Source organism: Lynx canadensis, chromosome A1 (genome assembly GCF_007474595.2).
Source record: "Lynx canadensis isolate LIC74 chromosome A1, mLynCan4.pri.v2, whole genome shotgun sequence".
Lineage (NCBI taxonomy): Eukaryota > Metazoa > Chordata > Mammalia > Carnivora > Felidae > Lynx > Lynx canadensis.
Genome location: NC_044303.2, coordinates 131,630,285 through 131,654,913, shown reverse-complemented (window position 1 = coordinate 131,654,913; position 24,629 = coordinate 131,630,285). Strand labels below are relative to the sequence as shown.

The 24,629-nt window shown below is 34.9% G+C and overlaps 1 protein-coding gene across 2 annotated transcripts in view; it reads right to left on the bottom strand.

The window, feature by feature from the left end:
• RNF180 (ring finger protein 180) overlaps nucleotides 1-24,629 on the bottom strand; it is a 205,201-nt gene that overhangs the window by 165,564 nt on the left and 15,008 nt on the right. For both annotated transcript variants that reach the window (XM_030321877.2, XM_030321869.1), the window contains exon 2: nucleotides 12,843-12,977. In XM_030321877.2, coding sequence (XP_030177737.1) covers nucleotides 12,843-12,977 — 135 coding nt within the window. The remainder of the gene's footprint in view (nucleotides 1-12,842; nucleotides 12,978-24,629) is intronic.

The window sequence follows — 24,629 nt, the reverse complement described above, 5'->3', positions numbered from 1 at the left end:
AAACCACAATGAGATATCACCTTACACCTGTCAGAATGGCTAAAATCAGAAACTCAAGAAATAACAGGTGTTGACAAAGATGTTGCAGAAAAAAGAACTCTGGTGCACTGTTAGTGCACTGTGCACTAAATTAGCACAGCCACTATGAAAAACAGTATGGAGGTTCTTCAAAAAATTAAAAATAGAAATACCATATATCCAATAATTCCACTAATGGATATTTTTCCCCTTCCCTCCCTCCAAAAACAATGAAAACACTAATCTGAGCAGACAGATGCACATTTATGTTTATTGCAGCCTTATTTACAATAGCCAAGATATGGAAGCCATCTAAGTGTTGAATGATAGATGACTGGATAAAGATGTGGTGTACATATACAATTCACTCTTTTCTATGCCACATTGTATTGATGTTCCAAGTTAGTAGAGTATGGCAAGAAAAAGAAAAGAGACACACAGATTAGAAATAAACAAAATAACAAAATACAACTTCACACCCACTAGGATGGCTAATAAAAAAAATATTAAAATAAAAAGTACATAAGCGTAGGTGAGGACATGGAAAAATGGAACCTCAAACATTTGCAGTGGGAATGTAAAATGGTGCAGCCACTGTGTAAACAAACTTTGTTGTTTCTCAGTAAGTTAAACAGAATTACCAATTTACTTATCGAGTCTACTCCTGGGTGTATACCCACAATAATTGAAAATAGGTGTTTAAACAAAAACTTGTACACATATGTTCTTACCAGAACTAATAACAATTATCAAAAGGTGGACGCAACCCATGTATCCATCAAGTGATGAATGTATAAGCAAAATGAGGTATATCCATAAAATGAAATATTGTTCAGCTTCAACAGAAATAAAATAGTTATACATGCTATTACGTGGATAAATCTTGATAACATAATGCTGGTAAAAGAAGCCAGACACAAAAAGCTACATAGTGTCTGATTCCATTTGCACGTAATATTCATATCTACAGACATAAATCAGATTAGTAGTTGCCTGAGCTTTGGGGGAAGGGGAAATGGAGAGTGACAGCTTAATGAGTATGGGCTTTCCTCTTGGGAGGATGAAAATGTTCTAGAATTAGACAGTGATGATGGATGCACAACACTGCAAATGTACTAAATACCCCTCGTGGTAAATTTTATGTTATGTATATTTTAGTACAATTTCTAAAAAAGAACATAGTAACTTTTTTATTCACAGTCAGTATACTATGAAAAATACTAAGGAATTCACCAAAAAAGCTGCCTAAAAATCTGCATAATTTCAGTATACAACATCAACATACAAATTTCTGTATATCACATTTCTGTATATTAACAATTAAAAAGTGAAAATGTTTAAAGTATCACTTACAATAGCGTAAAAAAACATGAACTACGTAAGTATAAATTTGACACAACATAATTAAGACCTGTCCACTGAAAACTACAAAATACTATACAAAGAAATTAAAGAAGACCTAATTAAACTAAGGAATATACCATGAAGGCTCAATGTTTTCAAGATCTCAATTCTTCCCAGATTACCCACAGATTCACCACAATCGTACTCAAAATCACAGAAGATCTATTTATTAAAATTGATGGATTACAAAATTTATGTGAAAATGAAAATTGACCTAAAACACTCCAACAAATTCTGCAACAGAAGAAGAAAGGTAAAGGCCATACACTATCTAATCTCACCAGTTATTAGATCAATGGAATAGAGTCCAAAAATAGACCTGTATATAGAGTCAATTAATTTTTGGTAAATATTTCAATGTAATGAGAAAAGATCTATTTTTCAATAATTGGTGATGGAACAACTGAGGTTAAAAGAAAACCAAAAAACCAAAACAAAAAACCTTGATGCTTACCATACGCCACACACAAAAATAACTCAAGATGGATCAGAGTTCTAAAAAGTAAAAGCTGTAACTGTAAAGTGTCTAGAAGAAAACAGAGGAGAAAACCTTTGAAACCCCGTGATAGGAGAAGGATTCTGAGAACACAAAAACACAAACCATAGAGAAGAGGATATGATAAACTGGATTTCATCAAAATGAAAACAATCTACTGTTTGAAGGTGTCACTATGAAAACACAAACCTATATCTGACAAGAACTTTTTAGCCAGAATATGTATGTAAAAAAACCTCTTACAACCAAGGAAGAAGAAAACATAATTAAAAAATAAATGAGTGCAGATTTTTTTTTCAATATATGAAATTTATTGTCAAATTGGTTTCCATACTAAATGAGTGCAGATTTTAACAGACACTTCACAGAGGGAGATATACTAGTGCTTAAAACCACATGAAAAAGGCAGAACATCATTAGCCCCTGGAGAAATGCAAATTCAAAGCACAATGATACCACTGCACATTTATTAAAAAAGCTAAAAAAGAAGAAAAAGAGGAGGAGGATGAAGAAGAGAAGGAAAAAAGGAACCAGCAATATCAGTACTGACAAAGAGCAAATGAAAATCTTATACATTGTCAGTGGGAATGGCAAATGGCAAAGTCATTTTAGAAAACCATTTGTCAGTTTCTTAAAAAGCTATGCCTACACTTACCACAAGACCTAGCAATTCCTAGCAATAATCAAGAGATCTGAAAATATATGTCTACGTAAAGATTTGCATACAGATGTTCATAGCAACTTTATTATAGCTCAAAACTGCAAACCTCCTAAACGTCCCAAAACAACTATGGCATCCCTACAGTAAACAACTATAGGATCCATATAACAGAGAATATTCAGTAATAAAAAGAAATCAACTACTGATAGATGTGGTAACATCAATCAACCTCAAAAACTTATCCTGAGCATAAAAAAACTATATATGAAAGAATATACTTATATTCTCTCTCTAAATATATATACACATATATTTGTGTATGCGTATATATGTGTACTTTCTACACATATAGCTTCCGTGTGTGTGTGTGTATAATATATATATATATTATATATAGTTTCTCTCTACACATATAATTTCTATATATAGAAACTCTGGAAAAGACTGAATACTGTACACGTTGGCTGCAGGTACATGAATACGTATACATTTGTCAAAACTCATTCAAGTGTGCATTTCATTACATGTAAGTTACACACAAATAAAACTGATTTTAAAAAATATGAAAGTATCCTTAAGAAAAGTTATTAAGAAACACTTGTGAATCATACAATTTTGTTGGTAAGCTTCATAGGACATATACTACCCTAGTCCTCTCTGCATCTTCAGATAAAAAGACAGCCCCTGAAATACAACAGGCACTTACTAAATGCTTGATGAATGAAAGAAAGCCTATTCTGTGCTCAATTTTTTAGAATTTTCACTGCAGTTATTACCTTTACCTTTCTGAGCCCTATAGTTTTTAAAGTAGTTCCTTCAAACTACTGAAGACTGACACAAATGTGCAAAGATAGTGTGCCCATTTTCCCTTTCTGTATTCTTAAAGAAAATACATTTAAGAACCTGAATTCTTAACAATTTGATCATATATGAGCCAAGGCTCATCATAACAAATTTAAGCGGACTATACAAATCTCTTTATTAAAGAACTTTGGGAAACTATTTGGAAGTGACTCCATAAAAATATGCAGTCTAGCTTTACCTAAATATTTTTGCCTTAGAAACAAAATGAAATTAAGGATGACATTTTTGTAGAATATAATTAATCTCACAAACATCCATACTTAAACACATTAGCCCCTTACATTAGGAGCTGAGAGATCTTCAGAGTAGTCTAAATGCAATGAATTCTTTAAAAAGCTGTTATCAAGAATACAAATTCGAATAGACAAAGTCATCTTTACTTTGTTATTAGATCCAGAACTACTTCTGACTTTTCAAGCTTCTGTCTATATATGAACTAAGTAAATAATTCTACATTGGTACAATAAACACTAGGATATTAATGTCAAAGAAAGAAATGGCAATGAACCTATCAATATTTATTTCATGATTACTAGACCCAGTGTTGACCATAAAAAGGGAGTAAAAATTTATATGTAATATATAAATGCATATATATACATATATAAATATTTATATATATATATGAATGCATGCCAGGGACTATGCTAGGTACTTTAAATTTATTGTCTTGTTTGTTTATTTCATTGTGAGTATTCCATTAATTTAATCATAAAGTGATTATGATATTTAATCCCCTAAGATTGACCACGATAACTAAGAAACCACCATCGACTGAAAACTGTAGAGATGCTTTATGAATATTTTTGTGAGAATAAATTGGGAGTCATAATTCTAGGTAGGTAAAAGATATTTTAAAAGGTACTTATGTTTACTGGCTCACTAACATTTATACTGTGTTTACTATGCCCAGGCATTGTTTTAAGGATTTTTACTACTTTACAGATAAGGAAATTGAGACAAGAGAAATTAAATGACTTTATGTAACTTGTCCAAGGTCACATATTAAGTAGTAAAGCAAGGATTTCCATCAGGCAGGCAGGCTTCAATACTCCTGTCCTGAGTCACTAAGTTTTCATTGTTACTTCCTGCATGTAATAAATACTACTGTTTTCAGGGCAATCAACTTTCCGTTATCTTTAGCATAAGTATGTTTTAAGGTGATACTACTTTTCCTGAGCCTTAGAAAAAAAAAACCAAAAAAAAAAAAAAACCTGAGGCATAATTTATTTTTAAGTTAACCAAAACCATTACACTAACTTATATAATAGGAAAGGTAGATTTAGAAAAAATTCTACAGTTTCTTCTGATATGGGACCCCCCAACCTGACCTTTATTTGAGAACTATTAGTATAAACCAAGCACACATTTTTCTCTAAATAGTTGAGTTAAACCACAGTTTCATGCCAAGAGAAACAAAAGGAAAATTGGTTACAGCAACTGATACAGGTGAGAGGAATGTAAAGGCTGGATAAAGACTATATAGTGTTCTGTTTCCTCTTCAGAAAACTTAGAAAGGACCAAGAAAGCCAGTGTAAACAAAGAAGCCTCAATTATAAATAATGAGACTGCCAACTACTTCACCTGTACTTATACACACAGTCCTAGAAAATATATATATTATTCATATTTACTTCCAATACAGACTTATCGGTAAAGTAGGACATATCATAAAATATTATGTTTAGTTTATAAATCTACAATCATCTAATTTTTTAAAAATCATACAAGTTTATATGATAAGACAAGTTCTAATGAACGTATTTTAAGACAAATGACAAAATGGAAGGATTCCAATTTCAGGAATTTAATACCTTTCAAGTAATAGCATGAGATGTTATCTCCTAGAAAAAAATCAAACTGAATATTAGAAAAACTGTATCACTAGGACTTAATAAAACCTTACTAGACAGTTTTCTCATGTCTCAAATTTATACATGAGGAAAGAATGAAAAGTTAACAGCTAATTTCACTTAATGCTGTCAGAAAAATGTTGACAAAATATTTCATAAATGAAATAATTAGTTTCAAGCAGCAGGGGGAGCTAAGGCATTGTTAATTTGTGCTTTAAAAGTAGGGAATGTTTCTTGTTGCTGTATATACAGAGAACTTCATTTAATTTTAAAATTATAAATTTTATGTGTTATCTTTTTATCATTTAATGATCTTTACGATGCTAATCAAGCAGAACAGGTTAAATGTAAAAAGTTGACATAGACAATTTAATATTCCAAGATGTTTTGAGAAATGTTCAACATTTGGCATTTCCAATGTTAGCTGTAATATTCCCTCAGCTAATTTATTAAAAGTGAGCCAACTATACACTTAACTATTACTGCTATAAACACAAGGAAAAGACAGAGTAACAAACATGTCACTTACATTAACATTATTAACTGAATATTTAAAGTGTTACAAAAGTAAAAGAACCAAATTCTATTACACTGCCCTTTGTTTCTTATTTGGACTCTGAGAAGATACTTCAGGGTGAAAAAAACATTTTTTTTAACTCAAATGGTCGGAATGAATGAAAAAAATATTAAAAGACTCACTTAAGGGCAGTCTCCCCACATCTGTTGTTGCCTAACTTTCTAAAAATTCACTCTTCACACAATAGCCAAAATGATCTTTTTAAAATTCAGTGGTCATATCACTTCTTTTCAGTAACTTTCCAGCTCTTACAATAAAAATCAAAGTCCTTAATTTGGCTTACAAGACCATAAATGATCTAACTGGTAACTTGTTTTTCTTGCCTCAAATCTTGCCAAAACTTCCTCTTGCTCTCTCAACTCCAATCATGGAAATCTTCTAGTTTCATGGATACACCACATTCTCTCCAACATAGGTCTTTGAACAAGCTGGTTTCAAAGTTTAGAATGTTCTACCTTCCTGTTACAAGCAGTTTCAATTCTGTCTACATACTGTTCTTAAGGTTCCCAATACTTTTTCTTCTTGCCACTTACATGGCCAATAAATATTTATGATTGACCACTATCCTGAAAGCTTCACAAGGACAAGGCATCTCTCTCTTCTTGTTTGAATTTCCAGTGTCTATTACATGAACTATTTGTTGTGTCTTACTCAGTTTGAGTTGCCACAACAAAATACCACACAGCTCATGTGGCCTAAACAGAAGACATTTATTCCTCACACTTCTGGCAGCTAGAAATCTGAGATCACACTGGCAGGCAGCAAGCTCAGATAGGAGTAAGAACTCTCTTCTCAGCTTGTAGATGACTGCCTTCTAACTGTGGCCTCACACGGTGGACATAAAGAGACATCTCTCTCCTCTTCTTATAAGGCCACAGTCTTTGCAGGCTAGGGCCCCATCCTTAAGATCTCATTTAAATCCTAATTATCTCCTGAAGACGTATCTCCAGATAGTCACACTGGGTAATAAGACTTCAAAATGAACTTGTACAGAGGACTCCATGAAGTCTGTAGCATGTGGAAACTGAGTATGAAATATCTGCTGCCACTAAGGGAACATAAAAATATTTAAAATGTAATAAACAATATAAATATGATTTATTTCAATATGATAGCCATTGAAGGAAAGATATCCTAAGATTAATAAAGTCAGAGGGAAAATGAGCAAAATATGTAGCCACAAAAAGGTGGAAGAGTTGTGTAATCCAATAATCAATTCAACACTCAGTGATTACGTTATTGCCACCTTGGTGCTGGCAATGGTGTTTTAAAGCTGAAACACTTCACAGAATGTAGCTCAAAAAGAGTCAGACTTTTTCAGTTATAATGCTTTTAAGTGTTGGATTATTCCTCAGTCCCCATTTTCCTCAACTCACTAGAAGCTGGTACTTGTCGCCACAACTCTCTCAACTATAATGAACACTGACCAATGATCTCCTCTTTGCTAAAGCCAATGTACACTGTGAATTGTCATGCAGGGTCTCTACACATGACCAGTTTGTCTGCCACCTCTACACAAACCTTGGGGGCACCTTTTACAGACCAGCACCCTCTGGAATTGTGCAGTGTACAACCTGTACTTTGAAGCCAGTGTCTGTTCTTCGATATCTCCCCACAATACCCAGTGCTATTAGCCAATCTCTCTTCCTAGAAAACATCCATCCTTTGAATTCTGTTAACACTATATCCTGATTTTCAGTCCTACCTTTCTTGCTACTCTTTTTTCCTACTCTGTGAGCTTCATTTTTTCCATCCATCCTTTAAATACCCTTAGACCCTCTTCTTTCTTACCCCATTCACACTCAGCATGGTGAGCTCACCTACTGTCATAGCTACACTCTCCACTTGTATGCTAATGACTCCCAAATCCACATTTTTATGCAGATGTTCTCAATCCCACATCCTCAGAAAATCCTAGAAATCTCTATTGGAATGTTCTATAGACCATATAAACTCAACATGTCCAAACTGTATCATCAAAGCTGGCTAAAAAACTAAAACTGAGGACACCATCCCTAGCCACTGGCAAAGACTTCACAAATGGAGGGCATTTCTGTCATTTTATTTTTATGTTGCTAGGGTTTTTGTTATTTTGCTTTTGGTTCTTACTTATATTTCATGTGCTGCAGCCCTAAAGGGTAGGGTAGGAGCCCCTTTTCTCCACGTGGGCATTGCAGAATGCCTCCAAATTCCACTCTAAATTCCCTGGTGCATGCCTTCCTAAGTGCTGGTGGATGGAAAACTAACAATTCAAATGTCCCAGGTTCCCTTACAGCTCAAGTTCCACAAATACCTAGCTTCCACCAAGCTGATATACCCAATCACTATTAGGAAAGATACGTGATGACTGCATTTGTGCTTTGTTTTGAAGGTATTTGACTATTCTGCAGCACAAGTTACTGTGATCCCAGTATCCAGTTTTTAGTTTTGTGGGGGCTGATAGGCAGAGCGTAACTTCCATTTCCTGGCATTGGACAGGGCTAAAGAAGTGTGGTTCTCAAGCCAAAAGCTATGGACTTTAGGTTCTGTCTCCCTAGGTTCTTAATCTTCTAGGTTGTCCTGAAGGCCATTTCACATCTGTGTGGGGTGATGAAGACAGGAGACAGAATCTGAGGTTTGCTCAGGGTGAGGAGATTCTAAAGGGGAACACCTACATAAAGTTGGGCTATAACCTCAGTTTAAGAGTGAACAAGCAATAAATCTGTTGCTCAGAGGAACACAGAAGAAAACTTGCTAATGTCAACGTGAAAGGAAAGGGAAAAAAAAAAATCTTCCCCTGAGGGCAGAGAAGTATTTCTTAAACAAAAAGTACAAAACATAAAGGAGATGATTAGTAAGTTCAACTACAGTATATTATGAATTTCTGTTCATGAAAAGATACCACAAAGAGTGAAATACAACTTCTACAAACTGGCAAAAGATATTTAGAATAAAAAAACGGAGTATTCGTATTTAGAATACACATAGAACTTTCAAAAACCAAAGCAAAACCACCTAAAAACAGGCAGAAAAGAAGACATTTTACAGAAAAGACAAATGGCCTCGGAGATGACATGTTAAATGCTGGCAAGGATGTGGAGTGACAGCAATGCTAAACCATTGCTCATGGCACTGTCATCTGAAAAAAGTTTAGCGCCTCCCAGTGAGGTTGGAATATGCACATACCCTAGGATGCTGTGACTTTATTCTTAGAAATACACTCCTGCAAACTGGCAAAAGATATTTACAACAGAAAATATCTGTGTCAAGACATGTAGAAGAAAGCTCATAACAGCACTGTTTTTAAAAACAAAACAAGATAAAACTCAAATTATCAAAGGTGGAATGAATTACACTAGAATACTGCATTACACAAAAGTGAACATAAGTGGTAGTTATACTGAACGTGATAATTTAAGTAAAATCAACAATTTCTGGAAGAACACCCACTTACAGTGTGATTTCATTTACAGAAATTAAAACAACACAACACTTCCAGAAATAAACACAGTTTATTTTATACCCATGTTTTTAATTGTAGTTTAATAGGCAATAAAGATAATAGATAACAAATTTAGCATTCTTTCAGCATAGCATCTGATAAAATTATGTTCAGATTCCAGTATTTTATTTTATAATTTACTTTAATTAAAACAGATCTTTTATTCACCTTCAATATTTTTATGAAATGTTTCCATTTAAAAATGTAAAGTGTTTCTATAATTTAAAGAAAGACTGAAAAAGAAGCTAATACCAATGTACCCACTACCCAGTTTAGTAAAGACAAACGCGATTACCACTTTAGAAGCCCCATCAGGACCCCTGATTACATACTCCTCCTTTCTCCAGACTTAACAATGATACTGACTTATTCCTAAGCCTAGCTTTTAATAGATGTTACATATGTAGGTGTTATTTTACATGCATATTAGATATTTTAATATATTTTATTTTACATAAACAATGAATATATATTTTTATAAATATGTATTGAATATAAATTATTTTACATAAATATGACAGTTTCAATAGTTTTATGTGTATGTATATATACTTATATATACATATATGTGTGTATATATATAAATATATATATATATATGTATACATATACATTTTATTTTAAATATAAAGCTACAGAGACGAACAACAGATCGGTAGTTGCCTGGGGCTGGGCATGGGTGCAGGCAAATAGGCCTGAGGAAACTTTCCGGGGTAATGGCAAGGTTTTAAAACTTTACTGTAGTTGGTGGTTGCCCAACACAAATATTTACTGAAAATCATTTAATCATATTCTTACAATGGGTGAACTTTATGGTTTACAAGCATGTGTGGGTGTAGTTTTTTCTCCTTCTGGGAAGCCTTCCATGACTAGCCCAGGCAGCAGTTTGTTCACATCTCTCTGTTACTGTACTTATCAAATCAGTCTACACCACTTAACCTGTTTTGAACTAGAGTTTAAAGCTCCTAAAAAATAATAATAAAATGAAACAAAGCTCCTAGAGGACAAGAATATTTTTTGTATTCCGTACCAGTTTCTTCCACAACCCATCCCAATACATCCTAAAGTAGCACCTAGAATTTTCTCGCTCATTAAATAACTGTTAAAGGAATTAATGACTGGGAGTTCTGCAGGTAAATGGAAGTAGCAGCCACTCTATTGACAAAGTGTAAGACTGCATGATACCCTGAGGGAGGAGCCAAAGCAGCAAAGTGAGTGTGGAGTTTAGAGTACTCCCTTTGGACCCTCAATGTCAGGTCCAAGTGTAGCTGCAATGCTTAGAAAAAGTACAAACTGGAGCAAATTATTTAATTGTCTGTGCCTCAGTTTCCTTATCTATGAAATGGAAATTATCTTCCTCAAGACAATCTATTCTTATAAACTATAAACAATAAATAATACAAAACATTTATAACAATGCCTGACCAATAAACACAAAAAAGGTACTTGACATCAGTAATCAGTAAGGAAATGCAAAAATGCAAATTAAAATTATAATGATATACCAATACACATCTAGCAGAATGGCTAACATTACAATCTGAAAATACCAAGTGTTGACAAAGATGTAGAACTGGAATTGTCATCATTGTTGTTGGAAATTAATATTCACCCTAGAAAACTAGTAGCAGTTTCTAAAAAAAAAAAATATTAAAACATACCCACTCTAATGATTCAGGAAGGAATACTGACCAATGAAGTTTGGGAAGATGCAGCCTGGAACATGAGTGAAGGGAGCTGTGACTAACTTTCCAGCAGAACCCTGGAAAGCTCCCTAATTTAGATTCTGAATGATGAAAAAAAGCAGGCATGAGAAGGCCTAGTTACTGCCTTTTAGGATTACAGTTGAGATCTGTAAGCCTGTAAAGTGAATTAATATTTGTAAAGCATTTGGAAACAATACCTGACACAGCATGTTATACTAGTGTTTGTTAAATAGATTTAAAAAAAAATACCTAAACTGTGCCCCCCAGAATTCATTCCTACATATACACCAGAAAATACATATCAAACACAAGCACAGAAAGTTTTTTACAAAAATACTGACAGTTTTATTCATAACCCAAAACTAAAAATTCAAATGCCCATTCACAGAAAAAAATAATAAATTGTGGTATATTCATCAATAGCATATACTCAGTAAAAAACAATAACAACAAACTACAAACACAAAACACGAATGAATGTCTAAAACATTATGCCGAACAAAATAAGTCAGGTACAAAAGAATACATACTGTCTGATTCTATGTGAATGAATCAAGGTTAAGAACAAGCAAAACTATCTATGGTGATAAACACCAAAATAGTAATTGTACTGTGAGAAGGAGAGGAGAGAATTGGCTGGAAAAGGGCAAGAGAACTTTCTGGAATGATGGAAATGTAGACCTTGATCTGATTCATGGCAGGACTGAAAAAATTTATGAAGTTGCATACTTAATTTTTTTTTTTACTCTAGGTAAATTATACCCAACAAAATACTCTTAGCATGACCAGTTTTTCTTTCCCAATTAAAATGCTTTGTCAGTTTTTAAAAAGTATCTGTTATGTAGTTAAGTATGTAAACCAAAATGATCTACTATTATCAGTTCCAGTTGGCTAATTTGTTAGACTTATGAGGAAATAATCATAATTACACATGGCTGAGGCAAAAAAAAAAAAAAAAAAAAAAGAAAGAAAGAAAACAAACTAACAAAAACCAAAACCCGAGTATCTCTTGAAGAAGGAGAAGTGAATGACAGGTGATTACAGCCACTCTCTTTGTTGAAAGGAGAACTTCCTATAAAGTCTATGAATTATGATCTAGTTTGCACCTCTTTCATACTGCCTCTTTCATCATGCTCTTAGAGAAGTTTAGGGCTTTTAGTTTTGTTGCTTAAAAAGCCTTTATTTTTGCCAGGATGACCAGTTAAACGCTTTTAAATATTATTCAGGTTTTCCTACTGACTCTGAATTATACATGAACTTCCTAGGCCCATACTGAATATTAAACACATACACACACGCATACACACACACACACACGTGTGTGTGTGTGTATGCGTGTGTGTATGTGTGTACATATATATACACTATATACACAGTTATATATATATAAAACTTATTTTATTTTATACACACACTATATATATACACACACAATAAAATAAGTTTTCCATTTCTCACTAGGATCTTGAATTTAATTTTGTGATGATGACTAAGGTTCATTCATAGTGGGAATAAGAAAAATACTGACAATTATCTTCAACTTACATCTATGATACTGCACTTAAAATTTTAAGGGCATGTTAATGTCAGCAGCTAAAAATAAAATTAATTTTAACTGTGGAAGATGGGAAGCCTTCTGAATAGCACTTTGAAAATGTTTTCAGTGGTGAGGTAAAAGAACATAAAAGAAGTTAAGCCAGGTGTCAAGGGATAGGTGTGCACCTGTGGGCGTGCTCACGGCATTTGTATACTAGGAAATAGTTTGAAGTTTGGAGTACTCACCGTAATCACTTGATTCTCAAGATATCTCATTAAACAACCAGAACTTGCTATACATTTTCTACATTTCCAACAACGCAGAATACTTATGTCTTCTTGATTGTGATTTTTAGTTATCAATTCTTCATTTCTTTTCATCTGTGGGAAAATGAATGCATTTTTTCAATGCTGAACTGTGTCAGAATAAACTTGAGTTTCTAAACCCTTACCACCACATCAGCTACATGTGGAGCAGAAGAAAAATAATCCTTATTTACTGAGGTACCTACTACCAGGTCTTGGGCTAAGGACACTCTATAAACTATGTCCTGGATAGAAAATTCAATTATGATGATGATGAATTTTGTTAGTGACTACCAGCTTATTTTATTTTTGCAGAACATTTTATGTCTTTTTCTTTCCATCTTTCTCTCACTAAAAGTCATCAAAAGCAACTGCTAAAGGGTCAGTTAAATAAGTTACTGCAGTGGCCTTAGAAGAGCCATAACAAAGAACTACAAATATTCTTCTAAATAGGAAGTTTAAATAACCACAGCATTAAAATTTAAACATAATAGAATTTGAGTTGTAGTTAATTATATGATAATAGTAAGTACTTTCTTTAAATTGATGGCAAAAATTCTTTATCCTAAATGCAGTAATTTCTCTTAAATATTGTACTCAGTGGAACAGTTATTATACTACATCTTGTGGTATATGTAGTCAAACAAAAACACTTGGAGAAACACCCTACCAACTTTGTAGTCTTATTTTTATACCTGAGATTTTATGTAAATACTGTAAATTAGAGCAATTTGGCAGAACAATTTCACACTAATAATTCCAAAATATGTGCACTATATTTAATAACGGGCCTGGTAACTATTCATTAGAAAGAAAGGACATGTTATTTATTAAGGTATCCACAAGGGACTGACTAGTTCCCTGGCCACATTTCCTCATTTGTTAGCTCTTTCATTTTTCATTCATTCTTCAACATTTCCTGACAGCTAACCAAATGCCACACAAACTCTGGGGACAAGAAGTTGAGTAAAACTTATTTTCTGTCACAAATGTACTCACTGGGTAGAAAACTGATCAAAGTAATGAACAGTTTTCTACTATAGCTCATTATAATCACTTGGGAAACTTTAAAAAATGATGCCTACGCCCCAGTCATAGAAATTTTGACTTATTAGGACATGGGGAGGGAGTTAGGAGTGGGTAAAGTTCCCCAAGGGATCCTACAGTCAGGGTGGTCCTATGGTCAGGGTGATCCTATGGTCAGATCCTATGGTCAGGGTGAAGAGAGACACGTATTATACAAACAATTAGCTAAACTGCAAGACTTAAGGACTATAAAAGAGAGAATTCTGACACACTTTCACCAAACTGAAAGGATTTAAGGAACTGCCTGGGAGGGCACAGCATGACCCTCTTACAGCCAATCTAGCTCCTCCAACCTTCAGGCAGCTAGATCCAGTTCTGTCTCCACCAACAACCGCACAGACCATCTTAGTCCAGTTGACTACTCTAGGTCCTCAACAATCTTAATAATACGGTATTTGCAAATGTCTCATCTCCTCCTGCCTTTTTCGTTGTTGAAACCCTCTCCTTTACTTCTTTGGCACTCCTTTCTTCGCTCTAGATCCTTCTAAGTGTCTTAAATCCTCATCTCCCTTTTTAAACACCAGTGGTTCTCAGCCAGGAGTGGAGACAGCAGGGAGGGGTCCTATCAGAATCAACGATGGAGAAACTTCCTATCTGTCTATGTTCCTCCTCTCCTTGAGATCCACATGCCTTCCTATTTTTCCATCCTTTTCTCCAAGTGTCAAGATTTTCCATGCTTTCTTGGAGTGCAAGTATGCAGTTAGAAAAAACCCTGTAGGTGAGTTTAATAAGTCTTTGTTGAGAATTACTGAAAATTACAGTGTGACAACTCTTCCATCAATGATTTATAAATCTATATATCTAATTTTTATCTTATTCCAAAGCTCTAGAGCAGTAACTTTAATTTCCAGATGTCAACTGCACATCTCTGTATGAATCTCTCTCACGGCCTTTGTAGTGACTGTTTGTTGTCTAGGTCTCCGCTACCCTATACGGTAGCCACTAATCAGGTGTATTACTGAGCACTTCAAATATGGCTAATTTCAACTGAGATGTGAAGTACAAACTACACACTGGATTTGGAATACTTCGAAGGAAAAAAAAGCTAATACCAATCATTAAATACCAATCATTTTAGATTAATTTCATGTTTGTAACAATTCATTTCACTTGTTTCTTTTTACTTTGATTTGGCTACCAGAATTTTTAAATTGCATGCATGCCTTGTGTCATGCTCCAGTTAGATGACAATCGTCCAGACCTCCTCGCAGGTGTTTGCATCATGTTCTCATCACAAGGAGCACCTGGGGGTGTTATTTAAATGTAGGTCACAGGGCCACATTCCCAGAGAATGTGTGTAGAAAACTGTTTCTATGGTAGGAATTGGTATATTTAAAAAGAACACTAGGTTATTGTTAGAGTGACCCAAAGGCCACAGTTTGAGAGACACCAACCCACAGAATGCAGTCAAAGCTCCCTATTGTGTCAAAAAAGGCCCTTTAGGTAGCACAAGGGATCTCTGTGGGGGAAGTGCTCTCAATCTGACGGCAATGGTGCTCATATGAATCTATACACGCAATAAAAGTGCACAGAACTAAATACACACAACAGAGTGCATGTAACTGGTGAGATGTCAATTAAGTAAATGGTGTGAAGGATATTCAGGATCTCTCCGTGAATCTGTAATTAACAATTCACACTTGAATCTAAAACTATCACAGAGTAAAAAGTTAAAACAATGTTTACCACATACAGTAAAAAGTCCAAATTTTAAAACTTCATAGTATTTTTACCAATTCAATGTCCTAACATATTTGTATAATCCTCTATAATGCCTTTTCTCTATATTTTTGCATACTTTTTGATTGCCTCTTCATATGACTAAGACTATTTTCTTCAAGGAGAATAGGAATATCATTTAGTTTTTCCTCTTCAAAACAAAAAACAAAGCCTTTTTACACCCTTTAAAATCGGACTCAAAGATGTTTGTCAAGCTTGGTATCCCCTCCATGAATACTCCACATCAACACTAATGCTTATCTTTGTGCAGTTCCCCAAAATTACTTTTTCTGCTTTCATACTTTGAAATTTGCTGTTCTCTCTTCTGTAATATCATTTCTCTTACCGCTGACTTTACATTAAGAAATGCTTTTCACCCTTTAAGGCTGAGCTCAAAGCATTCTTTTACAGAAGCGCCCCCAGGAAAATACAACCATTCCCTCTTCCATGTTCCCAATGTACTTTGCACACACCTCTACAGCAGCACTAGTCACGCTGCATTACATTTATCTCTGTGTACGTGTGTCCTATCAACTTACTCCTAAAGAGCACAGTATTCTTTTCAACTCCATATTCTTACAATCAAACATGGTACCTGGTACCAAAAAAGACACCCAACAAACATTTGCTGAAATCAGATGAACAAGATCTGGGAGACAGCTCAGCTTACAAATTGTCTTTTTCCAATACCAAGTGTTAAATATGTCTAGACGACTATTAGTGGGGCAGAGTGGACAGAAATCCTTTTGCCAGTGATGTGAGGAGCCCAAGAAATAAAGCTATGTTTACACGTACCTAAGCTTAAAAGGAGAAGCGGAAGCTACCCAACAGTGATGTATTTCTAAGAGAGCTGAGGTGGCTTCGGTCAAAGAATCTATGCTCAAGGAAACAGCCAAATACGGTAAATGAACTTACTACCAAAATGGTCATCTCTGAATAAATCTGAACACAGCATAGTTGTTGGCTGCTAACTCAAACTCATCCTCACCTCAGCACCCTGGATACTAGTAATGGTAATAGGAAAAGGGGAATGTAGAAGTAAACTACTGGAAACTGTTTTCTGAACTCTGTGATACACTCGAGTCTAAATTTGGGGCAGCACACACCTAACACCACATGGCTTTAACACTGTGAGGACTTGGAGGTAATGACTAGAGAGTACTATCGAAACAAAGAGAAAAGCAACAGAGACAGGTGATCTTGGGAAATGGTCCAACACAAAAATGAACTCATTCCTGAGTACATAGGGGCCATCTCATAATGCTCAGAAATACATGCAGGGACTGTGCAGAGGGGCTGGGTTCTGAGTCAACAGATGCGGATAACAATGTGTAGAATCCTGATATTAACTATTCATAGAATTGCCATGCAACTTACAAGTGGGTAAGGCCTAAGGAATTCAGGTAGAGTAGTCTTTGGCTGCTTTTCTCACAAATCCTATTCCTCATCTCTTATTCCGGTTCTGATCAGATCAGATATATACATTTTTCTAACATGGAGTGCTCTCCTTGGACCCTAGTTCTTCCTACCTGTCACGGTCTTGGTCATGTTGACCTTGTCTCCTGTCCCACACTTGTCTCTTGGACCAAGCTAGCTCGTAATATCTACTTAATCTCCACATTGCCTGTTCATAGGTTTCCCTTTGCCGTACTTCATTATCCATCCTGATACTCTTGACACTTTGTGGCATTTCCTCAATGCACTGGGGATTTGGGAAATAAAGGTTTCCTGAGTTATGCATATCTCTCAAATATCAACACATTTCATTACAGAATTTCAAAAAGGCCATGTGTGTTAATATCACCATCAACATCAGCAAAAAAGTCATTTAATTATGGCACCGTAGTCAAGCTCACAGTGTTGGATACAACTTTTCCAAAGCACTAATTTTTGTTTAAAGTTAAAATTCGATCACTTGCAACAAATACTACAAGATACCTGAGTGGGAACAACTACATTCTGTCAATCATTCAAGGAAACACAGTGTAGGAGGGAAAGGTGTACAGAGCAGCTCTCAACTAAAACATGTGAAAGGGCTTCTCCTCTGGACTGCCATCAGCTTTCAGTGTGCTGCAGAAATGCTTTATGCGTTCTTTATTTTTTTATTCAAGCAGAATATTTAAAGAGTATGGATTTCAGAGGAAAGATTTAATAAAATCAATAACATGTACTGCTTCAATCAACAGTTTTTTAACCGCATGCAAGGGCAGTGAAGAATAAAATGAGTACTAGCACAGTTTTTCGCCAATGCCTTGATTCTACTAAGGGATCAACAGTTATACTCACTACTGCTTTTACATTATTAATGAACATGTTATCACATTTAAAAAAGGCAAATAAGGGGCACGTGGGTGGCTCAGTCAGTTGAGCATCTGACTCTTGATTTCAGCTAGGGTTGTGGGATCCAGCCTTGCGTTGGGCTCTGTGCTGAGCAGCATGGAGCCTGCTTAAAATTCTCTCTCTCCCTCTGGCCCTCTCCCCGACTCGCACACTCTAAAAAATTGTAAAATAAAAAGTCAAATGATATCTTAATATTACCAAGAAAACAGTTTGACGTGATTTTCTCAAAGGTCTTAGAGACATAAGGGACTGTGGACCACGTTTTGAGAATTGCTACTTTATGCAAAACAGTGATCCCCAAAACGTTGCCTATGAAAGTCTTATTTCTCACCATATCCTTTAAAATATTTAAGAAGGATTTATGAGTCCCTATGCAGAAACATATTTATAATTAATTAAGTTGAAATTTTCTCTAAAGCTAACAACTGAATTATAACCTCCATAAAGAAGTTTCATTCCCTCGTCTACCTTTGCAACTTTTTCATGGTTAAATATCAGCATTTTGCACAGGACTAATTCCACACTCCTGGGTCTCTAAGGTTTGCTCACCTTCTTTGTTACTCATGAATTTAAACTGGACATGTATCAATTTTGAAAATTAACCTAAAATTAGAAAACATGAATAAACCACAACTTTAAAAATTAAAATAGAACTCAAAATATCTCCTCCAAAACCGATATAAAAAAGGGAGGGAGGTCCAGACAAAAATGATCTAGTTGGAAAATTATCCAAAACTTTCAGAAATGGGTAATCTTTCTAACTTACGTAACTTTATAACTATGTAACTTATATAAAAGGAAGACTAGCTTCAAAAAAATAATATAACCTTGACATACCAAGGATACATAAGGATATCCTTACATCTGTAAGGATACATAAACCAGACAAGGAGAGTATAGAAAAATATATACCAATTTATTTATGAACATAAATGCTAAAATCCTAAATAAAATATTAGCCAACAGAATCCATCAATTAAAAGAAAAAAAAACATTTTGACCATACAGGATTATTTTCAGAGATTCAAAGAAGGTACAAAATGGGAAAAAAAATCTATCCAATATATTCAACAATCTAAAGGATTTTAAGAAAAAAAAACCACATGACCATTTTAAAAGATGCAAAATAAAAACTTCTGGTGAAATTCAATACTTAGTCATAATTAAAACATGAAAATCCTCTGCATCACAGAATAAAATTTCCTCAACCTGGCCAAACGAAGAGTTTACTGAAATCTTTAGCAGTTTTAATACTTGATCATGAAACTTTAAAAGCACTCCCTGAAAATCAGGGAAAAAAGACAACAATACTCATATTCGCCACACTATTCAACTTTGTAGCAGAACTACTAGCAAACACAATAAAAGGAAAGTAAATTAAAGGTTCAAGGATTGAAAGGAATAAGTTGAAAGGAAACTAAATTCCTGTTATAACACATGGCATCATTTTTCTTCTTTGGGGCTGAAGATGTTTCCACCTTCTTAGAACTATATAAATCACACTGGTTAGCAGGTTTGTTCCTTGATAACTGAGGAGAAAACACGTATAAACAATACTTCTGTCGTGCACACACATGCACGTTTCTTTGTTCCATTACCACATTGTTCATTCTCTTGATTTTCATCTCAACTGCACCACTTTCATTTACCTGGTACCATATTTAAATTTTTCATGTATTCGTATATATATGCAGTCTAAATGTTTAAATTCAACTTTTAGATTTGTATTCAATACTTCCAGTATTACTAATGAGCAGAAAGACACCTCCCCCACCCCATAAGAACATTTCTCACCAGTTTACATGGTCAGAATAAGATCCTGGAAAATATTTTCCCACACTGTTTTCCTTATTTAAAGAGTGTGCTGCTCAAAGAAATCTGCTGGGACACAATGGAAATTAAAAACTAAGGTGATGCAGGACTAGTAATATAGTAATTCTAATGCAGTATTAGTTTCTCAGTGTGGAGATTCATTGCTATACACTTGTGATCCATTTACTTTTCATATTCATACTGTATCATATTTCAATATAGGAACTACTTTAAAAACTTGCAGTGACTTCAAAGTCAGTCCTTGCTTCTGTTCCCACCACCATATGACCCCATGCTTGCCTCTGATTGAAAACAGTAGACAAATAATGCTCAATATGGTGCCATGTCTACAGTGGCAACTTTCATCATCTAGTCCTGGATACAAGGCCAGTTTTTATGACAGGTGGAAGTCAGGGAATTCCAATGGGACAAGGAGTCAGAGATTTATATTCCTACCTCTGCCTAGAGAGTGGTTACTTACCTATCACCAAGGAAAAATGGGAGAAAACAGGGGAATATGTAGCAATGTGCTCCTGGGGCTTGCTCATTAGAATACTGATGTGTCAAAAATCAGTTTATAAGGGAGCAGATAAAGAGTCCTGATCCCTTTCACGACCAAAGAATAGTTTAAATGCTAAAGAAGCCTTTTGTAATCCAAATCCTGAACAATTGGGAATGGGTCAAGACAGAAAAAACTAATACAAAGAACTCTCACACAGGGACAACTTTCAAGTTCAACACATCAGTCAGACTACAACATCAATAAAAGCATTTTTGTATTTCATTAGAAAAGAATTCTAACTTTTCTATCAGAACAGTAAAGAAAGACAATTGTAAATTAGTGATTTCAAGCAATTTCATCATCTTTTTATATTATCATCTAATATTTGGGCAGAGAGTTGGAGGGATAAGTAGGTGGTACACAGGAGGATTTGAGGGCAGTGAAACCATGGTGTAGGATGCTATAACAGAGGATACAAGGTATTATTTTTGTCTAAAACCTATAGAAATATATACAACACAAAGAGTGAACCCCAATGTAAACAACAGACTTTAGCTAAAAATAATACATCAAGGGGTACCTGGGTGGCTCAGTCAGTTGAGCATCTAACTTGACTTCAGCTCAGGTCATGATCCCAAGGTCATGGGATCAAGCACAGTGTGCAGCCTACTTGAGATTTTATCTCTCTCACACGTCCCCCACCCTCCCTGCCCCTCTCTCCTGCTAGTGCTCACTCTCTTAAAAGAAAGTATATAATTATTTTGATGTAACATAGCACTATTTACTCAGAGTTATTATTCATTAACAAAGTAGGGTTCATTTACTTCCTTGGTAGTTATGCAATTCAAAATAGCTTTTCCTCTGAAACTTGGTATCAACACTGGTTTTCTAAATATAGGAAAAATTTCTACCTTGTCAATATGTTACCTGTTACTTGGGATGCCATAACAGAAGACCATAGACTAGGTGGCTTAAAAAATACAAATTTCTTTTCTCGCAGTTCTGGAGACCAGAAATCCAGTATCAGGGTGCCAGGAATTTGGGTGTCTCTTTCTAGCTTCCAGACAGCTGCCTTATCATCACATGACCTTTCTTCCGTGCATGTACTTTTCTGGTGCCTCTTCCCATTCTTATAAGGATAACAGTCCTATTGGATTAGGGACTTACCCTTATGACCTCATTTAAGCATAATGACATCTTTAAAGGCCATATCTCCAAATACCATCATTCTGGGGTTAGGACTTCAACACATGGAAGTGGTGGGGGCGGATGGGAGACAGAGTTCAGTCCTTAAAATTTCTTCCTCTGGCCCCCCAAAATACATGTCCTTTCAGATGCAGAATACATCCACCCTATCCTAATAGCCCCCAAACCTTAACCCATTCACGAATCAGCTCTAATGCCCAACTAGCATCTAAATCAAGTATGGGTGACCCTTAAATTATTCCTGAGGCAAAATTTCTCTATAGCTGTGAACCTGTGAAATCGGAGAAATTATGTGCTTCTAAAATAAAATGGTGGGAAAGGCTGAGGACAGACACGGTTCTGTGCATGAAATACAAAATGTCTTTTTTATTGTCTGATGTGTTAAACTTAAAAAAAAAATCAATATAAAGAGAAATCTTACAGAAAAAGAGAGCGAGGTCCCAAGCAAGTCCAAACCTAGCAAGTCAAATTTCATTAGATATTAACTCAATAATAATTTCCTTGGTCTAAAAGTCATCTGTTAGTGAATAAGGAAGAAATACCAAAGAGTAAAATGGACAAAGAATTTAGAGGTCCCTTATCAATTATCTATGAATTTCTTAAAAATTAGAACCAAAGGAGGTGAAATTGATAAAAATGTGGAATGAGTAATGCATACCAAATTAGAAAATAAAACACTACACTGTTTTAGCCAATTTAGACCATCTCAGAGCAAATAAAAAAGTTAGAAATATTAAGAAAAATCTATTCAAACCACACTAGAGTAAGAGATGATATTAACCTCAATACTCAATACCATGTTAACTCAGTATCATGTTGCTATCATGTTACCTAAATGAGGAAATATCTATACCTCCTATATCTGCTGAAGATTGGCTTAGAAGCAGTAGGTCTACAGATAAATATGCCCATGGGAGCATATTTGATGCTGATGAGATAGGATATTGGTTTTTTAGATAATGACTACAAAAATCAGAAAGAAAATATTCCATTACTGATTGAGAAATACACTCGCCATACCCTATGGGGGCTTAAATTACAAATGTGTATATGATTTTCTGGCTTAAAAGCATCATGGTCTATTTTTAGACAGTAGACTAAGGCATAACTCATCATCTAAAAGTTGTATACAGGAATTGTATACTGGAATTCTGTCTCCATGAAATGAGAACATTTTATATAGTTTTATATAACTATATAATGTATACGCATATATATGCGTGTGTATATACATATATATAGTATATTTTGATATATATTTCATGAAATGAGAATATATGTATTTTATAATATTAAAAAAAAATAGAATGTTCTTAACGAAAGAGAAATCTCATTTTTACATAGGACACAGTTACCCTGGAAGTAATCCACCAATGTTCCAAAGTGGGCTTTGGAACCATGACTGTTCACATGAGTACAACATTATATGTAATAACTCTAAGGAGAGTCAGTGGCACAGATGTTACTTCGTAAACTGAGGCCATGCCACTTCCCCTTGCTGATAGTGAATCTTAATGTGTTGTGAACACAGAAGAATAAAATGTGCCAAACCCAAGTAGGCCAAAGAAAAGAAGTACTAATAAATACTGCAATCAATTGTCAATGAAAAGTTGCAAAAATATAAATGAGTTTTTAAACTAACAGTCATTACAATTGTTTGTGACCTACGTAAGAACACAACAGGACCCAAAAAGTAATCTTAAGTTAAGCAGAAATTAAAAAGGGGCCTTACAGATATGACCAGATTCCAGTGGAATGTACATGCCTTCTGTGGTTCAATAGATATCTCTAGAACACATATAATTTAGTGAAAGCTGGCTTACAATTCAAGATTCCTTTTCCAGGGGCGCCTGGGTGGCTCAGTCGGTTAAGCAGCCGACTTCGCTCAGGTCGTGATCTCGTGGTCCGTGAGTTCCAGCCCTGTGTCGGCCTCTGTGCTGACAGCTCAGAGCCTGGAGCCTGCTTCAGATTCTGTGTCTCCCTCTCTCTGACCCTCCCCCGTTCATGCTCTGTCTCTCTCTGTCTCAAAAATAAATAAATGTTAAAAAATTAAAAAAAAAAGATTCCTTTTCCATTAGTTTTCAGAATTTCCCAACGGTATGTATGAGGTGCTTTATGAAAACAAGTAAGAGACTGAATCGGGTGATTTCTAAACTGTCAATTCTGCCAATCTAGACTTGGTGGCTAGGGTGTTTAAAATGGTAATTAAAGTCAGCAAATTATTATTTCTAAAACTGTCATAAATTACAGAGAGAGAGCTCAATCTTCTTCAATAACTGCTTATGTTATACACTTCAGGATTCAAACATGATGAAGTCAACTTCAACAACTTGAACTGCTTAAATGGTTCTGCATACACTTTGGTATTCATATCTAGAAACCATTTTCTTGAAAAGCACCCAACTTCTGATGATAACCAAGTACTGAATAATTCCAACTACATAATCCCCATCTAGTTACCTTTCACCCCTCTTCTCCCTTCTCTCCTACTTGCCCTGGAACTGCTGAACTCTCAGGCAGGATGCAGTGCATATTCAACTTTAAGGAGAAAAGAGAATGTGCATTTGACGTTGTAGTATCTACCAGTTATTTCCTACCTTCTCCAGGAACTTCTTAAGCTACATACTATAAAGCAACACCACCTCTTTATTCTTTAAAATTTTTCCTTTTTCCTTTTCTTTCTCTCCCAAACCTACGTCAGATGTTCAGTCTTGAACGCTCACTGCAGCTTTTCAATACAAGTGACACTTTTAAGAATTGTAAAAAAAAAAAAAAAAAGGTACTGAAGCACATTTTCTAACTTCTGTATTTGATTAATGTCACCCATTTTAACGGCTACCATTCTTTGGTAAAAGAAGGAATAAATTCTAAAGATGAATCAAAGTAAGAGTGTGGAGTACCCATACATATACTTATTCCTCAGACACTACTTTCTTAGGGGGAAAATTTAAGAAAGGGTAGAAATTACATACAGAATTAACAGAATTGTGAGGAAAGCAAAATACACTTTACAAAAATGCTGTGTGTATATTTGTATTCATATGTAAATACCAGAAACCACC